A 23182-nucleotide genomic window follows, 5' to 3' on the forward strand; every position below is an offset into this window, starting at 1 on the left:
AAGGAGAAAAACAGATTATGAATTCCTTACCTGCACGGTTCCTAAAGAATACCTTCACATAGATTGACTGTGATGAAAGAAAGTCTAAAATAAGAAGTCTCATCTTCTTACAACTACTTTTTTCCCTGCCTTCAACTTTGGCAAATTCAGCAGTGACCTAAATACAAAAGAATCAATTACCTGAAAATAAATAAATTTGCCTTTTGTTCTGCAACCTTTACATTATATTGTATGAAACACAAAATGAAATATCTCTCTCTGCTAAAAGATCAAAAACTAGGGAAATGATGTATTTTGGGAAAAAAGGGCTCATTCGTCCTCCGCTGCTGTCCCTGATGTCAGCAAAATGTTGTCTCCTTCGAACAGAATTCATGCAAATGTTTATTTAGCAGCACTCTCATGTTTCTTTTGTTAAGTAACTAAGCTATATTTTCATTGTCTTATTTTGTGTTTGTTAAATACTGTTTTCTCCTGTCCTTTCTGTAGCTACCATGGAAACAAGCAAAAATGCTTCAGATTAAATATTTTTAAACAGATTTTTATGGTAGAAGTGGTATCGCTCTTCAAAGTGTTTACTGATACGGGAGATGAAGGTGAATGTTTGAGCAGTGGACTAAAAATGGCTTTATATTGCCTTGTATTGATAAAAACATATTAAAAACACGTTAGCTCAGTTAAGCACTAGGATTGACACAAAAGCAAAGCAAGCAAAGTATGTCTTTTCTGAAAAATCTCTAGTCCAAAGCGTTAAAGCCTCTGCAAAAATAATAAGACTGGCATATCAATAAAATAAATATTAAATCATAAATAATATTGATATTTGGGAAATAAAAGCCTTATCAACTGTCCTCCTATCACAGTTATTGTTTATTCCACAGCAGGAATAGCGTATTTTAGTGCTGAATCTGTAGCGTTTCATTTTGCGGGTTGATCCCTATAAAATTAATAATCTCTAAAAAATGTACCTTAAGACATACTGTTATTTATATGCGGAGAATGGTGGCTTATTTACCCAGACATTAGAGCGATCCAAAACGTTCAGCTAAGCAGGAACACAAAATATGATATTATATTATGTAAATGGGTTTGTGATACGCTCTGCTGGATAATAACTTCCAGATGTCTCTGTAGCCAGGGGCTGAGTGATATCAAAGGCAGGTTGGCTGGGAGGGAGACGTGCCAGCTGGCTGGACGGGCTCCCGCTAAGTGTAGCGGAAGGGGAAAGCTGGTATTTCTTCACACTCGCTGGTTTTATTTGTGAACTAGTGAAAAGTCAGTGGCTCGCAGCCTTCTTTTCACTAGCAGAGATGGGGAGTTATTTTTTGACCTCTTTCGGGACTAGGGATGGAGTTTAGCCACGAGTCCCGGCGAGGGAAATGCGGACGAGCCAGGGCCGGAGTGGCAGGAGTTAGGGACAGCTGCTGGCTGGGTGGGACTTGGGCCCCGGCTGTTTTTGCCAGGGCAAAATGCAGCTAAGGAATCTCCCTGAGTTTTCAACTTCATGGCATAAAAGGAGTTAGAGCACCATACCACCTCACCTTTTTGAAGTAAAGTCTCCTAAATCGGTTTGGCTTCAAAGTCTAGAAGTCCCTACGGTTTAGATAGATGTCCTCTTCTGAATGCAGCAGGTATATCCACCGTCATTAAATGCAATGCTAGCCTGAAAAGGGGCAGAAGTTTACTCCCTTAAATTCCCACTGACATGACTGGTCCAGCTAGGACTGCGTGCTTTGCACTGCTTCTTTAGTAAGCTGTAAAAAATTCTGGCTTAACATGAATGCTAAGGCATTAAATCATACCGAATCCAAATTCATAACAATTTTACATCCCAGCATGGTCTTTTCTCCCAGTGTTTTTCTTCATCCCACACTTTGTAATCACTTTTCCTCCTTTAACTTGAAGATTTTCATCTATTTTGGTTCAGCTGCATTTCTCAATCTTATCAATGTCCTAAAGTAATAGTCGGGCATAATTACTAAATTATCTGACTATTTTATATCCTCCTTTAATTGCCTGTGTATTGACAAAGCTTTTGCTCAGCTGTTCAGCGTTTGGTGTCTGGCCCCGTTGCAGTGAATTACGACCGTCGCCGTGCAGTTTTCAGAGCGGAGAGGGCAGTCGGCTCTCCGCACCGTGCTCGGGTGGGCCCGGCCGCTGCCGGATCGCGTGGGAACGGCTGTGCCGGGGCTCGGGAGCCGCCAGCAGCCCCGCGGTCCGCGTGGCCCTGGCTGCGGGTGGTGCGACTCTTCCGCAGAGCAGAGCGCGTGGCGTCTGAACGCCCTCGGACAAAAGCTGCTTTCCTTGGCTTCTGGTTTTTCTGCCTAAAGCCAAAGTTCAAGTGCCGGAGACCAGACAAATGCGTCCTCCGGACAGATGATTCCTGACAGGCGAAGAAGGACAGTTGTTCTGATCGGACGTGCAGTGAGTTTGACACGGAGATAACGCAGGCAGCAGCTCGCCTGGAAAATGCGGAGCTACAGGCTGCGTCTGCCCAGTGCTCGTGCGAGGAGCTAAGACGTGGGAGTTAGGGCAGCGTAGCTCCGCTGGAGGCGGTTCGGGTAAACTGGCAGGGTCACCTGCTTGGTGTGGAGAGCCATGGCTGGATGCACAGCGCGGAGGTGCTCGGCCAGGTCCCCCCTCCAGACGAAGCCTCCTCCGTCCCGCGGGAGGTGGCGGTGGCAGCAACGGCGTGCTCGAGCAGGGTCTAGCGCGACCAGAGCATCGCTTTGGGGCTGCTGTCACTGAACCGAATGCAGGTGGAGCAGATCTCAGCACGGAAATGGCTTTTTGGAGGACAGGGGTGAGGGGAGCAGGTCTGTGTTTGCAGCAACCCAATGACTAAGACAGTAGCCGGAGACTGGGGAATTCATGGACTTGCCTTGGTTTTGCTGCAAACTCAACATCAGCTCTCCGTACGTAAGAGGGTGATAGCAGCTCTCGCAAGTGGCGGGAGGGAAACTGCCTTGCAGCGGCAGAGCCCCGGAGGTGCCCGCTTGCCTGTGATGAGGACAGTGGCAGGCTCTGCTCTGCTCTGCTCTGCTCTGCTCTGCTCTGCTCTGATGACCCGGCGGAAGGCAGAGCAATACTTCATTTTTTGAAATTCTCTGCCTGAGAGTCTAGAAAGCATATGGCCAGTACGGCCAGGAGAGAAGGAGCAGTTGTTATCTCAGTGAAAACTGTTATCAGCAAAAATAGACTTGGAAGCTGTATGTTGTAATTAATTTGATTTAGTGTCACGTTCTGCTTTTGAGCTGAACTCCTCCTTGCAAACTCAGAAGTATGGGAGAGTTTCCTGGGGCTCGTGGTTAGCTGTTGCTGTTATTCCAGAGATGTTCTTGGATGTTCCAATCAGAAACATGAATAGTTCTGGCATTTGTGCTCACCAGACTTTGTTACTGCATTTGTCTCACAGCTTTTAAACAGCAGAAAACATGTACAACGTATTTAAACAACACCAGAGAAATTAAGGTCATGAGAATGCATCGTCAACAAATGAAGATAAAAAAGAGCTGTTGTTTAAAAAAAAAAAAGTTGTTGCAAGGCGCTTTTGAAATTCTACATCCCAAATTCAGAGTCATGTTGATGATTTATTCTAATGTAGGAAAACATCATCAAGAGTGACAAGCAAGCTAGTCACTGTCTAGTCACCTGCCAGCAAATATTTCATAACGACTAAAAAGGCTGCTACTGCCTTGCTGAGCTGACACTAATTATTTCAGTATACACGGAGCTTTGGGATTCGTGTTAATTCTCAAGTCTGTCTTTAGTTCAGACTCATTCCGCTGTGTAAACTCAGCAGAGCACAAATTATTTGACCATCCTTTCATAATCTATCCCCACGCTCGTTGCCAATTATATAAACTGATCCAAATACCTGCTCTCAAAGGAACCCCATTTGGGAACCACAAGCCAATTAAAAAAAAGGGGGAGATATCCACTTTTCTGTAGCTGGTGTCTGGTAGTCCTGTTTCATGTTGACATTCGTTTCTGGGTATCTTCTTTAGATAACATTGTTTCCATCGGTGTTTAGAAAAGATTCGTTTCTGGTGATAAAGCAGTCTTTAGAGGAAAACTCTACTGGATGCAGCACATTGCATCCCGTAGGAAGGATGACTTTAACGATTCCTACCCATATCCTGAAAATCCTGAGAGAGTCCCCCGCAGCCATAGCATGATGCTGTCTCTTTGTTCATTGCGCACTTAAGTGAATATTTTTAGAATAACATCTAAATATTGAACAGTAGTGCAGTGATCTTGCAGCAGCTCAGGGACTGTGCTTGTTAAAGGTGTATAAAACAGCAGTCAAGCAAACACAAAACACCAGTCACCTCGGTGGCATGAATTAGCATGAGAGAGGATTTGAAAAACATGGCTCTATATGTGCCTGGGAAAGACCACACTCCTCTGTTCGGTGAAAATTCAGCTCTGTTCAAAGTGGCTCATTTTTAAGGTTCGCAGTAAAAATAGCTGCATTTTCTACAAATGCTTCTAACTACTGCAGTGGGTGGATATTTGTGCGCCGCAGGTAACGCAGATCAGAGCCACGATCAAGCTGTGAGAATGGCCTCCTTGCTGTGATGTCTAGCTTGCGTTGGGCAGAAGGTCCGTGCGGCTCTGGAGCCGTCGCGCGGCTGCGCGTGCTCTTTAGCTTGTGGTTCACTGCCTGCTTCAGTGCACTTGCAGATCAAGGATTGAAATGTATTAATGGATGGATTTATATTGAACTATAAGCTTCTAAGGAAATGTTCTCCCTCAAGTCAGTGCTTACAGGTGACTGCAAGTGTTGGCAGGGTGTTTAAGTTTTTACATTTGGAGAAGGTATAAAAGTTAGCGTGGTTTAGGATTGCAGCCACCTCAAAAAGAGGCTTTGCTATTTTTGCCTAGTGCAATTTGGTGTTTTGCGTTTTGGGTGGATCTTAACCTCAAATCAAGAGAAGGTGGCTTCCAATCTTGCCGACTTACGAAAGTTTAAACAGTTTCTAGTGGAACTGCAAGTCACCATATGGTGAATTTGAGCTGCTTTCACCAAGTTTGTCTTTGCTAGTTATCTTTTTTTTTTGGAGGGGGGGGACTTTTGAAAAGTCATGCCTGGAACCCTAGAAGGCTGCAGAGTATTTACCTGCTTGGACTTGATAACCTCTTAAGAGCCTCTCCAAATCTACATTTCCTTGATTCATCATTCTGTAAGGCAGAAGTTTTCTGATGGTGAAGCAGCATCTTTAAATCCAAAAAAAAGTTCCATCATTTCCATTTTTTTTGCAGCAGCATTTTAATGTGACCAACATCAATGTTTGCCATGGGCAAAATCAGTAATTGAAAAAAAAATTTTAAAGAATGACTCGAAAGCACCCAATAATGAAAAATAAAATTATTTACTGACTGAGATACATTACACTCCCAGGCTACATGTCTGGGGAGATATATATGGGATTGGTATTCAAAACCCAGCTCTTTAAAAAGGTCATTCTTCATGAAGCATTAAAAAGTTGAACTAATTCACCTTTGCAGCAGTGGAGCTGCCTCTGGTCCTGGTTTGTTGGCTTTGGCAGGATCCGTCTGCAGAAGCGCAGACTGGAGGTTTGCTGTAACCCTGTCAGTGCCAACGAGCAGGGTAACTTCATACCCAGCTTCACAGTGTGAACTTCCTTCACACTGAACCCACAACACAGACTGTAAAGGAACTTTCTTCTTTTTTTGTATTCTGGTAGGCTGCATTTATTAGAAATTTGCAGAAACTTCTTTACCCCAATGTGCCGCTAAAGCTCCCTGCAGCTGGTGTAATGAAGACGATATATTCTGGGAGGCATCTTGATTTGAGAGTGACAGCTCCATATATTTGTGAAAATGAAGTGGTAGCAGGGTTGCCAATAAAACATATTGTGCTTTTGTGATGCAGAAATACATCATGCTAATAACAATAATTTTCACAGCTACATGTGACCATTTGCACGCAGGGAAGCGCTGCTGTTGGAGAAGTCCTAAGAAGTGATGGAGAAACTGACTGGTTTTGCTTTCGTGTTTCCCGAACAGCAGAAAGGAAGGAAGAGCGTGCCTGGGGAGGTCGCCCAGCAGCAAAGCGACACCCTACTGCCGTGGCGCCAGCACCAGAACGCCAACGGCCTGCGCCGGCAGAAGAGGGACTGGGTCATCCCCCCGATCAACGTGCCGGAAAACTCAAGAGGACCCTTTCCACAGCAGCTGGTTCGCGTAAGTTAAAAAATAACACTAATAATAATAATGGTAATCCTGCAAGAGGTCTCGTGAAGCAATAGGTGCGGGCCGGGCTCATAGCATGGGAAATGCGGCTTGAAACGCAGGCTCTGCGCTCTTCCTCCCTCGCGCGAGAAAAGTTGCCTTTTGCCTGCTGCCGAAGCTCTTCTCTTCTGAAGCGAATTGTCCAAGTCCTGCCTCCCCCAGCCGGAGAGCAGCCTAATCGCCTCCTTCCAGCCGGTCCCTCCGGAGGCGCTGGCGTCGCTGCCAAGGTGGCAGCGTGCCCACGCTCTCCTCCCGCCGGCGCCTGCAGGTGCGAAGCTGGGCCGGGTGACGCCCAGCGCCGAGGGGGTGGCGCGGCGGAGCGCAGCTGCGCGGCGGCGGCGGCAGCGGCCCGGGGAGGCTGGCCGCCTGCCCTCGCTGCAGGTGCAGCCGGCGTCTGGGGCGTCTTGCTGGTGCCTTTCTTTGCGGGGACGGTCGCTGAGATCGAGCGTGCCCGCCTGGTTTTGTTGTGATGGTTGCTGGATGAGAGAGAAAGGAAAAGAAGAGAAAAAAGGACATTCACAGACATACTGACGTACCGACCTTGGTCAATATATTATTGCTGCTGCTAAGTGTTAGCAAAATACAAATACGTGTTTCTCTTCCTTTTATGGGTACTGATTTCAGTTTTCGGAGCGGTAGAAAGATTAGCTGTGAAAAAAGAACTCCCTGGCAGACTTTTTAAACTCTTCCTTTGGAAGAAAATGGTGACAATTATAAAATTGAAGAACTTATTTTGAGAAACCGTGGTGTGTAACTGGCATCCCTCCTCAGGAAGATCACCTAGTCATCTTGAAACAATGCCTGGATTAAAACAAATTGCCATCATTACCTGTTTCACACTGATTAGCTGGTATTCTTTTGCACAACCAATACCTAGGAGGAAAAAAGAGCCTAGGTGAATCCTGCAGAATTTGAGGTGAACTTTGCGATGACTCATGTAATGACTGAAGGTGCATGTTCCCAGTTCATCAAGTACTGGGTGCACTTGAATTGTCGGTGTAATTTCTTTGTGCAGATTAGAGAAATACAGCAAGGAATGAAATAGTACCAGGAACTAAACCTCAAATGTTTTTGTGTCTGTTCTAGAATAAAAGGGAGGGAAGCCGAGGAGTTTTTGTGTTTTCAGCAGTGCTGGGTATGGTATAAACCATTAATGTTTTGGCCTTTTAAGCTTAGTTGAAGAAAATGTATTAAGAGGAGAATAACTTGTATCTCAAAAATACTTTCATAAATCAGATTAGTAATTTTGGTTAATTCCTGAGTTTCTGTGAAAAATAAGCATGCTACTTGCAAAATGAGCTTGTACCCTGTCCCGCTCCCTGCTGATTTCTTTTGAGCTTTGACTAGAAGTGAGAGGACAATCTGACAACACCTTACCATGAGAAATTTATTGGTTTATAAGGACTGAACTCTCTGTGGCACTTTTTCTCCCTACAGTCTGGAGATGAAACAGAAAGCCCCAAGCATGCGAAAGCCTTGTATCGATGAAAATAGCAAACGTTAAATTTTCTGTAGGTGCAGAAGAACTGATATATTCATTACTTAAACTACCAGTAGCCTTGGAAAGGTGACCTAGCTGATGGAAACACAGAGCTCCCAGCTTGTCACAGAAATTTATTCCAAGGTGGTTTTAAAATATAGATGCTACAGGAAATACTGAAAATGAAATAAAATATGAGGTAGGAAAGAGAGAAGTGGTTTACAGAGGGCTGCTTTCCTTTTCTCCTGACATACGGAAAGTATCATAATGACCGGGAAGATCATAGCTTTGTACAAATCGTGCAACTTGGTTAAGCATGAGAATCTTTGATGCTTCAGGTTTGGGTTAAGTATTTTCGCTCACCTGCAGCACCTGGCCCATTTGCTGGCCCTTGAATATGGAGCTTGGGTGAGTCCTAGCAGGAGCTGCAGCTTTCCCTGGTAGACTCTGCTCTTTAATTATCCAGGACAGGACAAATTGACGTTTCCAAAGACCAGTGCTATCTGATTATTTCTATCCACATAATCTCCAGATTGCCATGGGGCATTCTGCTGTCTCCGAGAGCTAGGTAACAGGTTTGATCTGATTTCTCGTGCTCTTGCTCATCGGGCGCTGAATATTTTCATGTCCATCTGCTTGCAAACTGAAGCAAAAAGCGCTCGTGTGAAGTTGCAGCACAGATCCCATTTGTATGGAAAGAAGTCTGTCACAGTTTTCTCTGCTAGTTTTTATAAAGCGTTCAAAGCTAACATTAGTTCCTGGATGCTGAACTTTCTTTTGGTCCCAAGAGCCCTGCTTGAGCTTACCTTTTATAGGTATAACTAATGAAAACCAGTCCCGCCATTATGATATCTTTGGTTCTGGTTACATCCAAGGAGAGGAAGGGATGGCATGAAAAATCTGAATTTTAAAAAAACAAAACACCCTACCAGAAGTACTTTTTCATAGTACCACTTGCTGTTTGCGTTTTTATAGGTCAGACTAATTTCAAATGCATAGGCAAATCTTTCGGGTTCCCTCCTACCCTTACTTCCTATTGTGAAGGTAAAAATTCCATTTTATGGAAGTTGATTAGTTACTTGTCAGTATTTTTAGCAAGGCTGTGCCTGTATGAAGTTTAAATCATAGCAAAGGTGAATACAGCTTGATGGGAGCCACATACCTCGAAATACATCCCTGTCTGGTTCAGCTGGGATCAACTATCATTCTCTGCTCATTAAAGCATTTCATTCTGATAAAATACATTAAATGAAAAAGTTAAAAAGAAAAAAAAAAGGAAGAAGTCACAACATTATCCCTGCCAAAAAAACCCCGTCTGTTAATTACATTTTCTTTTTTTTTCCAAAGGAACATCCACGTCTGTTCATATGCATCAACCGTACTAACTAGGAAATGTGTTTAATAAAAATAATATGTAAAAAATAATGATAGAAATTTCTGGTTAGTTCAGGCTGCTGAAGAATTTTACTTATAAATATAAATAATGGACCAATTCCTCAGATGGTGTAAATAAACATTACATATAGAAGCTAAAAATAATTTTTCATTGGTATTAAAAATGTTTTGCAATTTTTGGTTTTGTCAGTGAGCTGAAAAATCAGTTATCAAATTTTATTGATATCTGCATATTTATTTTGCAAACATTTATGAATATCTTGGTTTTAATTTCTTTGTGCTTTGCTTCCACCTTTGTATTAGGAACAATATTTTACATGCTGTGAAATATTTCACTGTAGTGAGGATAATTTCATTACTAATTGTCAGGTACTCTCATATTATAGCTATGAGGTCCATAAAAATGCCTATTAAAAATACAAAAACAAAATGAAATGCCCCTCCTTCCCCAAGCAAATGACTCATACAGCCACACTGATCAACTAAGATAATATATTAAATAGTTGCTTCGTTTGCAGAGTACCCTACATTTTACTTTCTGACTCATCCTCTTTAGCTACATGTGTAGCTAATTCTTAATTATCTATTATCTAATTATCTATTAGCTAATCCTGTATTTAATCCTCTTTTGAACTTCAAAAAGTAACCTAAGTTTGGATCCACTTACAATAGCATCTTCTAACAAGACTGTTCCGAGTCAATTTTCAAGACTGAAGTCTTGGCCATTGCACTGGCTATATAAAAATCTTTCATTTAAAAGTTAAACGGCCCTGCATGGGATGGCCGTTGGTCATGACAAGGTTGTATAACAAGGCTCTTCCCTCAGGCCCTGCAACCATGCTCATCCGTATGAATGCTCCAGACTTCCAACTTTACCTCCGGGCATCTTCCACAGCTCTTAAGATCTGACCATCTCTAGCTTTAGCTGCACTGACCATAATTTTAAAATGTGGATTTTACCCATAAGATCTCTTCCGGTAAACAACTCAGTGTTCATTCTCATTACTCGGGCAGGAAAATCCACTGGGGATGACCGAGAGCAGGATCTCAGCGCCCTTACAAACTGCCTTGATTGCACGCTAGAGACACAGCGTGCTCTCTAGTATCTGAATGCTGGTAATCTCAGCCACAAGAATACTAGAAGTAATCTAATGTGTATAGCAGGGAATAAGAAGGAAGGATGCGTTTTATGTAAATTTAATCAGAAAGTCTTGAAGTGGTTAGGAAAGTTGGTGGAATATAATAAACCTAAAGACTCTTTTGTTGCTTCTTAGGGGAGCTGCCGTTGATCAGCGGGGCTTGGTGTAGCACAGCGCGCGTTCGGAAGGCACAGGGCTCTCGTGAGCACGCTAGGAGCCGGGAGGTGGGCTCGTGGAGGCGGAGAGCACATGCTAAGCTGTGCAGTGAAATTGGGTATTTAATATGAAAAAGGTTGATAGCACACTCAGGAGCTCTACAGGCTATTTGTGTGGCACAGCCCATTTTAGCTCCAGAAATACCTGTAGTGAGATGGTTCTCCAAAAGTCTGAAATCGCCGTGTTTGAGGTATACATCAGGTGTCCCGCGCTGAGAACGCCCCACAGCTTGGACAGTCAGCCCTTAACATTGCCGCTTCCTTTGCTCATCACAGAGATTGCAGCATGCACCTTTGCACTGTTTCAAATAGTTTTACCATATGAAATCCCTCACGCGTCCTGGATCAACCATGTTGCTTACGGCTGTGAAATTGGCAGTTCAGCATCCATTAACTCCCAGCTGCAAGACAGATGGCATCTGTCGGTGGGTAAGAGAAGGTTTGTTGAGAAAAGGCCTCGCAAATGCTTCCCAAAGGACGTCAGACCTTACTTTTCCTGAGAGAGATGCGGACAGCCTTGATTACAAATAGGCCTAGATCTTTCTCGTTCTCTGTGTGAACAGGTGGTTCTTTTGCATTACCAGCCACACACACAAAAAAAGAAAGGCTAGTCCCAGCTGTCAGCACATTTCACCTTTGGTACCCCTGTGAGCCTCGCCAGCTGAAATTTGTGAAAGAAAGGGATGTGAAAGAGCAAGCTGAGAGGGTGGCGAGAAGATGAGACCATTTCTGCAGCAGCGCCAGCCAGCCGGGTCGCTCTGCGGAGCTGCAACCTTTCTTTGAAAGCTGTTTCAAGGATGGTAGAGTCCAACAGCCCTCGGCTCTTGGCTGTGATTTCATGACACAAACCAGCCTGAAGTCCAAACAGAAAAAGATTAACGGGAAAAGGTTTTATTAAGCCCGGGCAGATGTTGCCGCAGTCTCAGCTGTGGCATGGAGCTGCACTGCGTGTGTGTTGGTGCCAGAGCAGGACGCACCACGCGTTGAGTGCGTGGAGAAGGAGGAACGATAGGACGCTTTGCCGCTCTCTTGGCATGTCCATTTGAAGTTTCTTATAAACAGACAGTTTAAAGTAGATTCCTAAATACATACCACAGTATTTGTAAAGCTACCGTACTACAGGGCGCTCCGTTGTTTGCATTCTCCCTGGGAATACAACGACTAGGTGTCATTTTTAACCCTCCTATCATTTCACAAAAATTGCAGGCCAAATCCTGATGTAAATTCATGCATCTGCCAGAGCTGGTGGGGCTGCACCAACATACACCACTTGGGAATCTAGGTCAAAAAAAGCAGATGCCCAGTGCTTTGTGGGCTTTGCCTGCAGGCACACACAGCACTATGGATTGAAAAGTGCAGCTACAGCATAAATGCTCCATTTGAAATTCTCTTACAACAGCATTCAAGCCTATACTGTAATTATACATATTGTATTTCCTTGTATTCAGACCCATGGGGAATTTATATTGTCCTTGCTAAAGCCAGAGGGACTGAAGGAAAGCAGTCATTTAATGATTCAGCTGTCTTGGGCTCTATGATTTAATCAATCATATGAAAGAAATTTTTAGATTCTTTGTGTTTAGAGTTCTCTTGTCTGAGCAGAAAATGTTCCCTTTTTGAATTGCTTTAATAGCTGTATTTATGCAGCTGAAAGTTCCTTAAGAAATGAAAGTAAAATCAAATTGCTGAGAATGCCTAGATAATTTATCGGAGAATATTCAATTAGAATATATTAATATTTTAGATTTCCATCATTAATTTAATATTCAGAGATTTAATTTAGTCGTTGAATTGCTGTAGTGCCATGCGTGGGTAGATTGTTAGGCTGAGTGCTTAAAACACCTGCCACAAATGGGTGACTCTCACTTTGATTCCCAAGAGCACAAATGCCTTTCTACTGACATAAGTCTTGCAGCGAAAGCTTAGACACTAAATCTTGCCTGTGCTCTGCATTTTTCCATAATTGCAGAATGGAATAATACAATCTTCTAGCAGAAAAAAGTGCAAGAGCTTTACTTATTTATGTCTTCAAATCCTGATAGAGGGGGAATTTGGTGACTTGTCATTCTGAATTTGGCAACGTATGGCTGAAGAATTTCATTCTGCCTGGCCTTGCTACTGCTCAGGCAGAACCTCCGTAAGTCAGATTGGGGCTTTAAGGAGACTGACACTTTGCAGATCAATATCAAGGACTCCCATTGCCCAGTTCAGCTTAAATTCCTGCCCTTGAAATGTTGCCATTTTCTAAAGTGCTTTGGAAATAGTAATATGAGTGAAAAAAACACTAACTCCTAAAATGCCATGTGGTATGGAAGTGATAAATTTCCATCGAATTCCCAGTTGCATGAAAAAAGGGCCAATTTTTAATTTCCCATAGAACATAAAAACTGAGATTTCCAGAAGCCATTGGCAGCAATGCAAGTCTGCTCCCGTTCAGATCAGTAAGTCCCAGCATGAAATTTCAGAAGTCTCCAAATTCACTGATAATATTTCTGGCTTTCTTCAGGTTCGTGCAGAATCTCAGGATGTTACTTTTTTGTTTGATTGTCTGTAGTATGGGTTAAAGTCAGGTCAGGGTCCAGGAACCGTGATCACAGGATCTGTGTTTGTGCTTGGCACTTTGTGTCTCAAGACTTGTTTCCGTGTATGTGGATGTTTGCCTAATGTTTGTACAAATCCTGGTCAGGTTTGTGCTAATACACATTCCTGGAAAGCAAGAGCAACAGGTGGGTACCAGTTTTGCAAGTGTGAGTAACAGACAAGCTACAAAGAATGAAGGACAGTGAAAGTTTGGGGTACGGTCAGTCTAATAGAGAGGATGCTAGGCTAAGACCTAAGTTAAGACCTTTGGTCCAGCCTCATGTAATGCAGTGTTTAAACTGTTTGGCAGTCATTCAGAATTCTCATAATGCCGTAGAGTGGAATGTATCGACAGGTATTTGTGACCATACCACCAATCGCTACTTGTTTAAATATAAACCTGTGTGTCAATGTGCAGGGTGGTTTTCCCGGGGAGTCAAAGGTGCTCGTCCACCCCGATGCAGCGGCTAAGCAGCAGCTTCCTTCCTTTGCCCGCTCTCAGTTGATTCCTGCACCACCACCCCATCCAGTCCTTCCCTTTTCCCTTCTGTGCTGAGTTCACCTTGGGAACAGAAGTAGGAAGCGCAGACGGATAAGTACCCCTCGCCTTGGACTGCCATATGAGGCATGCTGCAAAGAGTTCATCAATCACTCCAAAGAGTGTTTAGCTGCAATAGCCCATTGCACATATTGCAACATATCATTACATCCCCATCCTCTACAGAAAGCAAGATAACTGTAATAGTCGCTCAGTATGGCTGTCATTATGTGTAGAGGCAAAGGCAGGAAGGCATAGTCAGAGCTAACGCACGCTGCTCATGAAAGCTATTGAAAATCTGTAAAGATGGAGGGTACACAAAAACAGTGGGTTAATTTGTTAGGTTTTAAGATTTGGTTTTGCTCATGACTTTCCCACCCCAGAAATAATAATAATAATAATGAAAAATTGCTAAGACATAAGCAGAGACAAAGAACTTGCAATCTGCCTCTTTGCTGGAATAATTCATTATTTAACACTCATCACCCACATTAGTAATAGGTTTCTGTGGGGCTTGGCTTCCTGGATGAGTTGAAGTGGAGTCTTGAAGAAATAGTGGAGCTGTGTGGGTGTGAGTTTGGATTTGCAGAATGATGGTGCACATATAACCTTGACAGCTAGGCAGTTGCTGAAATTCACTGTATTAAGCTGGAATAACATAGGAAACAAAAAACCCATCCACCCTTCCCCCCCTACCCTGTACTATTACATATGTTCTTCCTTGTCTGCTCTGCTAAAGAATTAAAATCAGCACCCTGGAATTTCAGATGTCAGCTTTTAAGATTTTAGAGAATTTACTCTTGGACTAATTTTAAGCTTTCACTGCTGCAGTTAATTGTTTTATTTATAACTGCTGAGATTTTCAGTGATAAAGGTGTCACTGTCTAAATCCCTTCTCAGCTGTCTCTAATGCAGGCTGACTGAGAAGTGTAAGCCGTGGTTAGATGATGGGGCGGCAAAGAGTGGTTGTGTAGCAGTTTGCCACAGTTTCATTAAAGACCTTGCTTCTTTCCAATTTTTTCTTTCCCAGAGCTCTTACCATATTTTTAATAATTACCATATTTTAAATAACATTTGGGGGTTTTTTGCTAATTTCCTTAAATTAAAGGACGCTTTTTCCCTATCCGAACAGTTAGACAACTTACAAACAAACAAACAAAACCTTGGATAGTATTAAGGGAAACATTTTGCCCAAGGCAGTTTGGGTATCTGCAGATGGTACTGAACATTTGGCCCTCGTTCAGCAGAGATTTTAAGCACATGCCTAAATTTGAGCCTTTAAGTAGTTCCAATGGCCCTTCTGAGTCTATTTAGTGACTAAAAACCAAGGACATGAGTAGTGCATTACTGGATGAAGACCAAGCAGTCAGCATTATGCCTCTTTGGCCATACCTGTAGTTTTTCTTGCATTTTGTGTTTTACTTCTGTTCCTCTGCATGCAGCGCAAGCGCACTCCCAGATCGACACACGGCCATGTCTTTGCATACGCTGTACAAGTGTGTTCCCTTTTCTCAACAGGGTCCGAGGCAGAGGCGGTCAGCAAGGTGTGGGCGCTGCTCCGCACCTCCGGATGGCCGGAGACAGGGGCTGGGAGAGCAAGGAGTGTCACTACTTAGAGCGGAAGTATTCGCAGACCTTTAAATGCACTAGCGCTGGTAGGCATCACCAGAACAGTTTGGCTTCCCGACTGCTTTTCACTCATGATCTCCACTTGTTTTAATCAAAACATGAAATGGCCTGAAGATGTGTTTGCATCCGTACTTGGGTTTTACAGCCCCTTCAGGCTGTTTTGCAGTTGACTTATTTGTTCGATTGGTTCGAGGCTCTGTGAGCGGCAACATTTATTTAAGCGAAGAAGCTAATTTTATTTTGGTAAAAAGTGGGTGGTCTCAGGAGGAAGAAATGCCATGCGGGCTCGTCATTTCTGTCTCAGAGAGGAAAGCCACATGCTGCCTTGTGAAATGCCTGGACATGGGGCCAAATCTTTGCCCCAGGGATGTAGCTGGTAACGTGCTCCCCTAGCAGCCTCGTTCTGCTAACGAAGCTCTTGTTGGGTAGCTTCAAGGGAAAGCTTCAATTCACTGGGGTGCCCTGCTTGCTGTGGGACTAGGACGAATCCTGTGCGTAGGGCTGGTCGGCTGTATTTCCAAGTCAGCGTTGGAAGTGGAGCAGCTAAAACACGCCTGGACGCGATCCTGTGCAATGTGCTCTAGGTGATCCTGCTTGAGCAGGGGGGTTGGACTAGATGATCTCCAGAGGTCTCTTCCAACCTCAACCGTTCTGTGATTCTGTGTAAAAGGCAGAATATCCAAACACACTGTGAGCTATTCAGAGTTATTTCTAACGTAAAGTCATTCAGGAGAGTTTATTAGGAGAGTGAGGGAAAGTAATTAAGATGAAGGGTCCACACTAAAAAGAGTTGTTGGTTAATCCATAGTCCTCCTAAGGGACTTCAGTTTGCTGGAAGACAAAAACAAATGTTTGGCCATCTTACATTTTCAATGGTCTGGTTTGCAGTGAAATGATGACACAATTTACTTACCAGTAAATAGCATTCAACTGCCTCTAACACAAAAAAATTAGAGTAGGAGAATCAGACATCATCAGAACATAAATCTTTTATGGAAGATTATAGCAGTTATTTATTATTTGAAAGCAAAGAATGGAGAAGCAAGGTGGCAGTTTTCTTTCGATGACGGGAAATACACGCTCTAATGTCTCCATGAAAAAAAAATACTGCACCAAAGCATTCACATTCAGCTTGATGGCAAAAACACTATTCGTTAGCATCTGTTTTTGCAGGGAAACTCCTGTTAAGAGAGGAATTTAAATATCGGAGGAAGCATTTCCAACAACTGTCTAGGTTTACCGAATATTTTTCAGACAGTGTTATGTTTATGGTGCCGATTTCTGTATGCTAAAGGGAAAGGCAATTCAAAATTTATGAAACAGCTGCTGTGTCTTTTGAGCACCTAAGGGACAGAATGACACAACATACATGTATTTCTGAAGTCATTAAAAGAAAAGGAACTTTCCATTATTCCTTTTGAATCATAACTCACACTATCTGCAAGTTCTAAAACAATTTCTTATAATTTTTTAATTAGACACGAATACAAAATTTAACATTCAGGTATAACATGCTATCAGGAAATCAGCTGTTTCCTCTCTTTTCTCTATCCATGCAGTTGTTAAAATGTCCCCCTCCTTTTTTTTTTTAACCTCTTGTTCCTAATGAGACTTCCTCCATCTCCACACGACTCTTTATGTAAGCAACCTTAGCTCTTGATTAATCAGTAATTAGGGAAGGAGTCATACTGATTTCAAGTCTCTAGTATCTTACTCTCCAAATGAAATTCAAGACCAAAATCCAAAGGAAAGCCATAATGTCAATATTGTGTCATGCATGTGATGATAAAATCATATCAGAGTCAAACCAGGCACTATCTGTTTATATAGGCACAAATCTCTCCTGCTTGATATGCAGTGTGATATAATCATAATTCTTTTCCGCAGCTGCTTTCCACACACGTTCCCCGTTATTGCCTTGCTTTGTCATGACCGGCATTCAATATTATGGCTTAAAGTTTACTACGCCTCTGTCGTCTTAGCTGACAAGTACTGTTTCACTTCACTTTATGTTTGCTGAGCAGATAGGGCCTAATTCAAAGTGTAATGAGCCCTCATTAACCTCGGTGATCTTTGGATCAATCCCTTATAGTCTAATATTGTAATAATGCCAGGGTATTGTGGAGTTAAAAGCTACCGTACAGTGGTCTGAGGATAAAGTCACTGCAGGCGTGCAGCTTAATGGGGTATTAATTGGATAGAGGGTATTCATAACTACAGAGCGCAGAGTGTGTATATTGTTGAAAGGGCAGAATAAATGCTGAATGGTGTGATCTTAAAGTAAGGAAAACCTTCGTCTCCCTTTGCATCGGTCTGCAGTGTAATTATGCATCAGGCACTCAAGGAGTTAATGCAGATTGGCCCGGGTTAATGGTGCTCTCGCTTACAATTCATCTTCTTCTCTATTGTCGTCCTGTTCTAAAGCTCTTCCTGCGCTGGCTACATCAAAACCGCTTCTCGAGAAGCAAAGCAGTCCCACAAAGGTGGTAGCGTTGGAAGAGATTCATCAAAGGGAGCTGCTAATTGCACACAACAGCTTTTTCATTTCTCTTTTTCTTGTCTGGGATAAGGTACTTTCAACACATCATTTAAGATAATCTGAAATGTCGGGTTGCCCGAGTTCCTGGTGCCAGGAGGGCTGGGGTAAGCAAGCCATTGAGGCCAACTCTATTTCTATGGCCTGCTCTTAATATCTGCTTGAGGCTATGCCCATAGATCTACACCCAGGCATGTCAAAGCAGCCTATATCAAACATTTTATTCTGATTTCTTCTTTATACCCTGCCCAGATTAACAAAAAAAAAAAAAAGGCTTAATTCTTGGAGATACTGTTTTTATTAAAAACCACAAATAAGTGATGCTGGAGCCTGGTAGCTAAAAAGGGAGGCAGGTTGCACATACTGGACTGTACATGGAGCTGCTCGCGAGTCCCCGTCTGCTGCATGCTTTCCATAGTCCTTTAATGCTTCCCCTTCGCTCTAGTCGCGCGGAAAGCCTGGCCTGTAGCAGGGCTCATTAGCCGAGGCTCGCTCCTGCGGCGAGCTGCCTCGGTGCCCGGGCAGCGCGAGCTTGCATCCGCCTGCAGGAGACCACGCGGACTTAACCTGCCTGGCTGCAGCCCCATCTCTTACCTGCTTCGCCCAGATTATCCATCTCTGGAATCGGGATAAGAGCACTGCAGCTCCTTGCAGGGCTTTGCGAGGAGAAATACCTTCCGCGTTTCTTTGCGTCAGGAGCGCTGCAGTGACGGAAGCTGCATCTGTACCGCAGGCAGCGTGCGGGAAAGATCAGGCAGAGCCGGGAATTAATCCTGGCTGATTCAGATTCCCTGATGGGCTGATGGGAATGAGACACCTGAGCACCTTAGCAAATCCTGCCTTATGCCTGGATACCTTTAAAGTGGAGATCTGTAGAGCTTAGGATCATTTTCCATTTCTTCTGTTCTTCTGTGTTGGGAGATAGGCCCTTAGGATAAAGAAAGGATCTGGGACTGCTCCTTCTTGACTTTTTATCCTGTTTCAGATTTTTAAAGGTAAAGGTCCTTAAAAGAAAGAGCGTAGCAGCATGGGAACGTGCAGAGGGCAGGAGCTGTGGCGCCGTTCAGCGCCTTCCCAGTCCCTCCTGCTAGCGCAGGAACTGGGATGGCCGGGGCGTTGCTGGTCCCGGCTTTCCGTGGGCCGATTCCGGCCGATTTCACGTTGGCTTTCGCAGTGCCCCGGTGGGGCGGCCAGGCTGCTGCTGCCTGCTGTGGGCTGCCACTGGGCCTCCGTCGGCGGAAGGGTTTTGATATTTTCATGTCGGCTTTACATCAAGGGAGGAGGACTGATTCCCTTTACTTATTTATCCTAGATATTTTCGGCATGTCTTGCTTTTTTAAAGAGCTATTCCTTCCCTTCTGTGAAGCCACAGATTTAGCAAGTCCTGTCTTTCTCCCATGCAACCAAGTGCTTTTCCTTTCATGCTGGTGACAAGTTGCTTTTTCTCCATGTAGCTAAGAGAAAAAGAATAATCACATTTGTAGCCATTACAGATATTTTTTTCTGGAAACCCCCAGTACCTGCTAGCTCAAGGAGACATGTCCTGATTCCGTTTTATTTTTAAGCAAACGGCTGTGTAATGGTGTTCTCTGTACTGCCCATGCCAGCCAGCCTGTGGCCCTCAGCACCAGTTCATACACGGGATTTCTGGATGGGTCTCACTGGATACATGAACCAGGCTCGAAAACACGTGCTAAGAAAGTCCAGGCAATTGTACTTGATTTTGTGTCATCTTTTTTTGTTCTTCAACTGATTAAGCAGGTAGCTGCTAAAATACTCGTTCCCTTTGCGGTATTGTGCAATGCTGTTTTTTCCCCTCCAGAACAATATTGCAGCCTAAATACCTGCCTTGCCTCTTCCATATCTCCTGCCATTCCCCGTGCTCCCCTTAGGCCTGTCTCCTGTCCCTCCGTCTCATATTCATATCTACTTCTGCCTTCCCATTTTCATTTTTGCTGGTCAGTGTGCCTGGGCTCTCTCCGTCCTGGAATGGGGTAGTATCGATACTGCCCTTCAGAAACTGGGAGATCAGCTTAAGTCTCTGCCATATCTAGTTCTTGCACCTTCAGTCTCCCCTCCTATTACATCTGCAACCTTTCTTCTTGGTCATGAAAGTAAGAAATATTTAAAAAACAAAAACAAATTTAGTGTACTTACAGTGACTCCCAGAATTGCAAATGTAAATACAGTGTATTTACACAGTCTTTTCTCCTTGGACTTAAGTACCAGTTAAATGTCACTACTACGATATTTTTTAAAGTTGCTGTCCTTCCTTACAGGACAGCGTGGGTGGAAGTGTGGCCATTTTACAGCTGAGTGCGTTGCTTTAAGAGTGGAATCAAAGTGTGGGAGATTTCATTAATTTTTTCATTCAGACTTTCTAGCTGTGCTTTTACTTATAATCATATATCTGTTTGATTGAGAAAGATGTTTATCCATTCAATCTGATGATGAATGATCAAGAAGAAAGTATGGACAGGATGCTTTTAGAGCCTTTCAGCCCTTTAGTTGTATCCACTTATACTGATAGCTAGTACTGGAAAAATGGAATGTGAATCAGAGAAAACATGGGAAATAATAGGATGAAAATGCAGAAGCCATTTCTGATGAGTTATATTAAACCCAAAGATCTTCCACTTCATAGAGAAATTATTTAAGTTTCATGCAGCTTTTGAGATTATGACAAGCTGAACAACTTGTTCTGGCTTGGTGCTCAAGCGCCATATGGTACTACTTCAGCAATTTGATGTGATATTATGAAAAAGAGTGCATGAGTAGTGAAATGTTTTGGGTTTTTGTATCGTATTGGCCTTCTGCAGTAGACATTAGAAATGAATTCCATTTAGAATAAGGGAAGAAAAAACCCAGACCTGCAGGTTTCAATAGTATAATTGCAGCAAGCAAGGGGAGAATGAATTTGTGGTGATTAGGCAGCCAGTTGCTAACACAATCCCTTGGACAGGTGGAAGCTATCAATAATCTAAAGGCCAGGCTTTCTTTTTAGGTGTTCTCTGATATAATGCTAATATCAGCTTTGAGGAAATTCCTTATATGCTGGTTTTCCGTGTTCAAGACTAGTGGTTTGCAAATAATAATTGCTGTGAAAGTGGAAATTTACTCTGTGTGTGTATATAAAAATAAAATTTTAGGTTAAGCATGTAATCTCAGACAAGTATATGAAAACGTTACAGTCAGCAAAGGATAATAATAAAATCCCAATGTACTTGTTCAAAGAAGGAGCATCACTATTCCTTATGCTACTTTTCTACTAGTGATGGGAAGTTCCTTCCTGACATTATGTCACCAAAAGCATTTCATGGGTTGCAGAAAGTGAAGGTTTTTGCAGAATTCTGGAAGGTGAAGTAATGGGAACAAAAATATCTTTCAGATCACTTTATTGAAGTAAGCTATCTTATATTTACTTACTCTTTCGACATCTGTAGTATGGATGTGCAATACAGTTTATGCACTGATTCCCCATGAGGTTTAGGTAATGCTGTAAATTTTGCTTGCAAGTGCATAATTGATGAGACTTTAATAATATTCTGTATTCTCATAGCACCTTTTCATTCAGAATTTCAGAGAACCTTTAAAACCTGCTAGAGGTGCTATTAGTAGATGGAACCTTATAGTTTCCTATTTACAATTTAGTCTTACTTTTCGGTATATAACAACTCCTTCACAAAGAGATTCCAAAGGAGTGTACAGCAGATTATTATTCCAATTCAACATACTGGTAAAACGAGGTTCAGATGAATTAATGGACTTTTCCCAAGGTCACAGATACTAGTGGCTGACCTGGGAGGAGGTGGGAAGTCTGATGTGATTCAAAGCTAGTGACCTCTTTTAGTGTGTTGAAGATTAATTTATAGTGAATTCTGTACATATAGCAAAGCATGTTTTCCGAACACGTATTATGAACTATGAAGGATTTGATGCTGTCGCTTGTGTAAATCATACATCTGGAGAGTGGCGATAGCGAGAAATGGTGAACGGGGAGCGATGGGGCCGTGTTGGCGCGTGGCCACAGGCGAGCGCAGGAGGGTCCGACAGGCCGGGAGCGCCGAGGGCCGGGGACTCGTCCGCCCAGGCCGGGGCCCCGAGAAGCTGGCGGGAGCTGCTGGAGGTGGGCGGACGGACGGCACGGGCTGGCTGAAGATGTGTGACTTCTGCTGTCGTTCCTGTAGCTAAAGGTCTTGACCTGCTGAGAGAGATCGAAGCTGAAACTTTGACCTCGCAGCTTGGGGGATATTGGTATTAGGCAATTTTATCTTCTCTCTGTTTTCAAATGTACTTTAAAATGGACCAAAAGCGATTCCCCGGCCTGTTCAGAGCCGTGATCAGGTGCTGGCTAAAGAAGGATGAGCCCGGGGCTATTGCTGTTGCTCTTGAAGTGCTTGTCCTTGAAGCCAACAGCAGGTCTCCTGACCCTGGGGGCGTGAAGGAGTGTTTATCACATATTCATCGAGACCTTGCTCTCTGTGCCAACCCCAAAGAAGGAAGAAGGTCTGTTCTGTGGACGGCAGGGATGATCCTCTGCCAAGGTGTGGGGTGGCAGGAGGAACCGACTTTCTGCAGCTGTTTGCAGAGAAAGTTGCTGCTGGGCCCCATGTCTGTAGACCGCTGTGGCTCCCTGGATCCTGCCCTTGTGCACGTCCTGTAGCCGGGAGAGGCCTCGGCGAGCACATCCCTGGTAAGTGCAGGTATCGGGCTACCCTTAACCCATGCACAAGCTGCTTCTGTTCTGTCCTGACCTCCACAGGAGAGACCTCCCTTGTATCTATGCCCATATGCTTTAGTTTCCTTAACATGCAGTTAATAAATGCCTTTTTGTTTTGATTAAAAAAAAAAAAAAGGACGGCTGAGACCAAATTCTGGAATCTTTGCATTCAAGCTCGTGTGAAAACGTGGATGTGAAACTTTGCACATAGGCTGCATGATGAGTCGGCAAACATGGTCAGTAAACGGACAAATGACTAGTTAGATGGATGTAGAGTTGGTCACTTGGGTGTTTATCTGTAATGCTTGAGTAACTAGTTGTACTAAATGTGCCCCTTGAAAATTTGGCCCTAAATTTCTTGGTCTGAATTAGAGCTATATTAGGAGAGTTGTAAGGGACAAACACTGCTTTGGACACAAACAGTTCATGTGGAAAAATGTCTGATTTTTAAAATAATTTTCAGACAGTAATTTCTGGATGTTTTCCTGAATTTGTTTTTCTGATGGCTTTTGTTTCAGAACAGAGCTTTAGTTTACAATGTATATATTGCCTCCATGCCACAGAGTTGACTGCTTTTCACTAGCTGCTTTGCATTGGTTTTCTACTCTGAGGAGTCCTTTCTTCTCAATCTTAATATATTCCCAGTTGGAATTTAGTTTCTCAAATAATTCTGCGTTGCTGTGGTGGTTTTTAGC

The 23182-nt window shown here is 43.3% G+C and overlaps 1 protein-coding gene across 1 annotated transcript in view; it reads left to right on the plus strand.

The window, feature by feature from the left end:
* Positions 1–23182, plus strand: part of CDH4 (cadherin 4) — a 467566-nt gene that overhangs the window by 298073 nt on the left and 146311 nt on the right. Inside the window, exon 4 of the mRNA XM_067307737.1 lies at positions 6031–6207. Coding sequence (XP_067163838.1) covers positions 6031–6207 — 177 coding nt within the window. The remainder of the gene's footprint in view (positions 1–6030; positions 6208–23182) is intronic.

Source organism: Apteryx mantelli, chromosome 18, assembly GCF_036417845.1.
Source record: "Apteryx mantelli isolate bAptMan1 chromosome 18, bAptMan1.hap1, whole genome shotgun sequence".
Classification (NCBI taxonomy): domain Eukaryota; kingdom Metazoa; phylum Chordata; class Aves; order Apterygiformes; family Apterygidae; genus Apteryx; species Apteryx mantelli.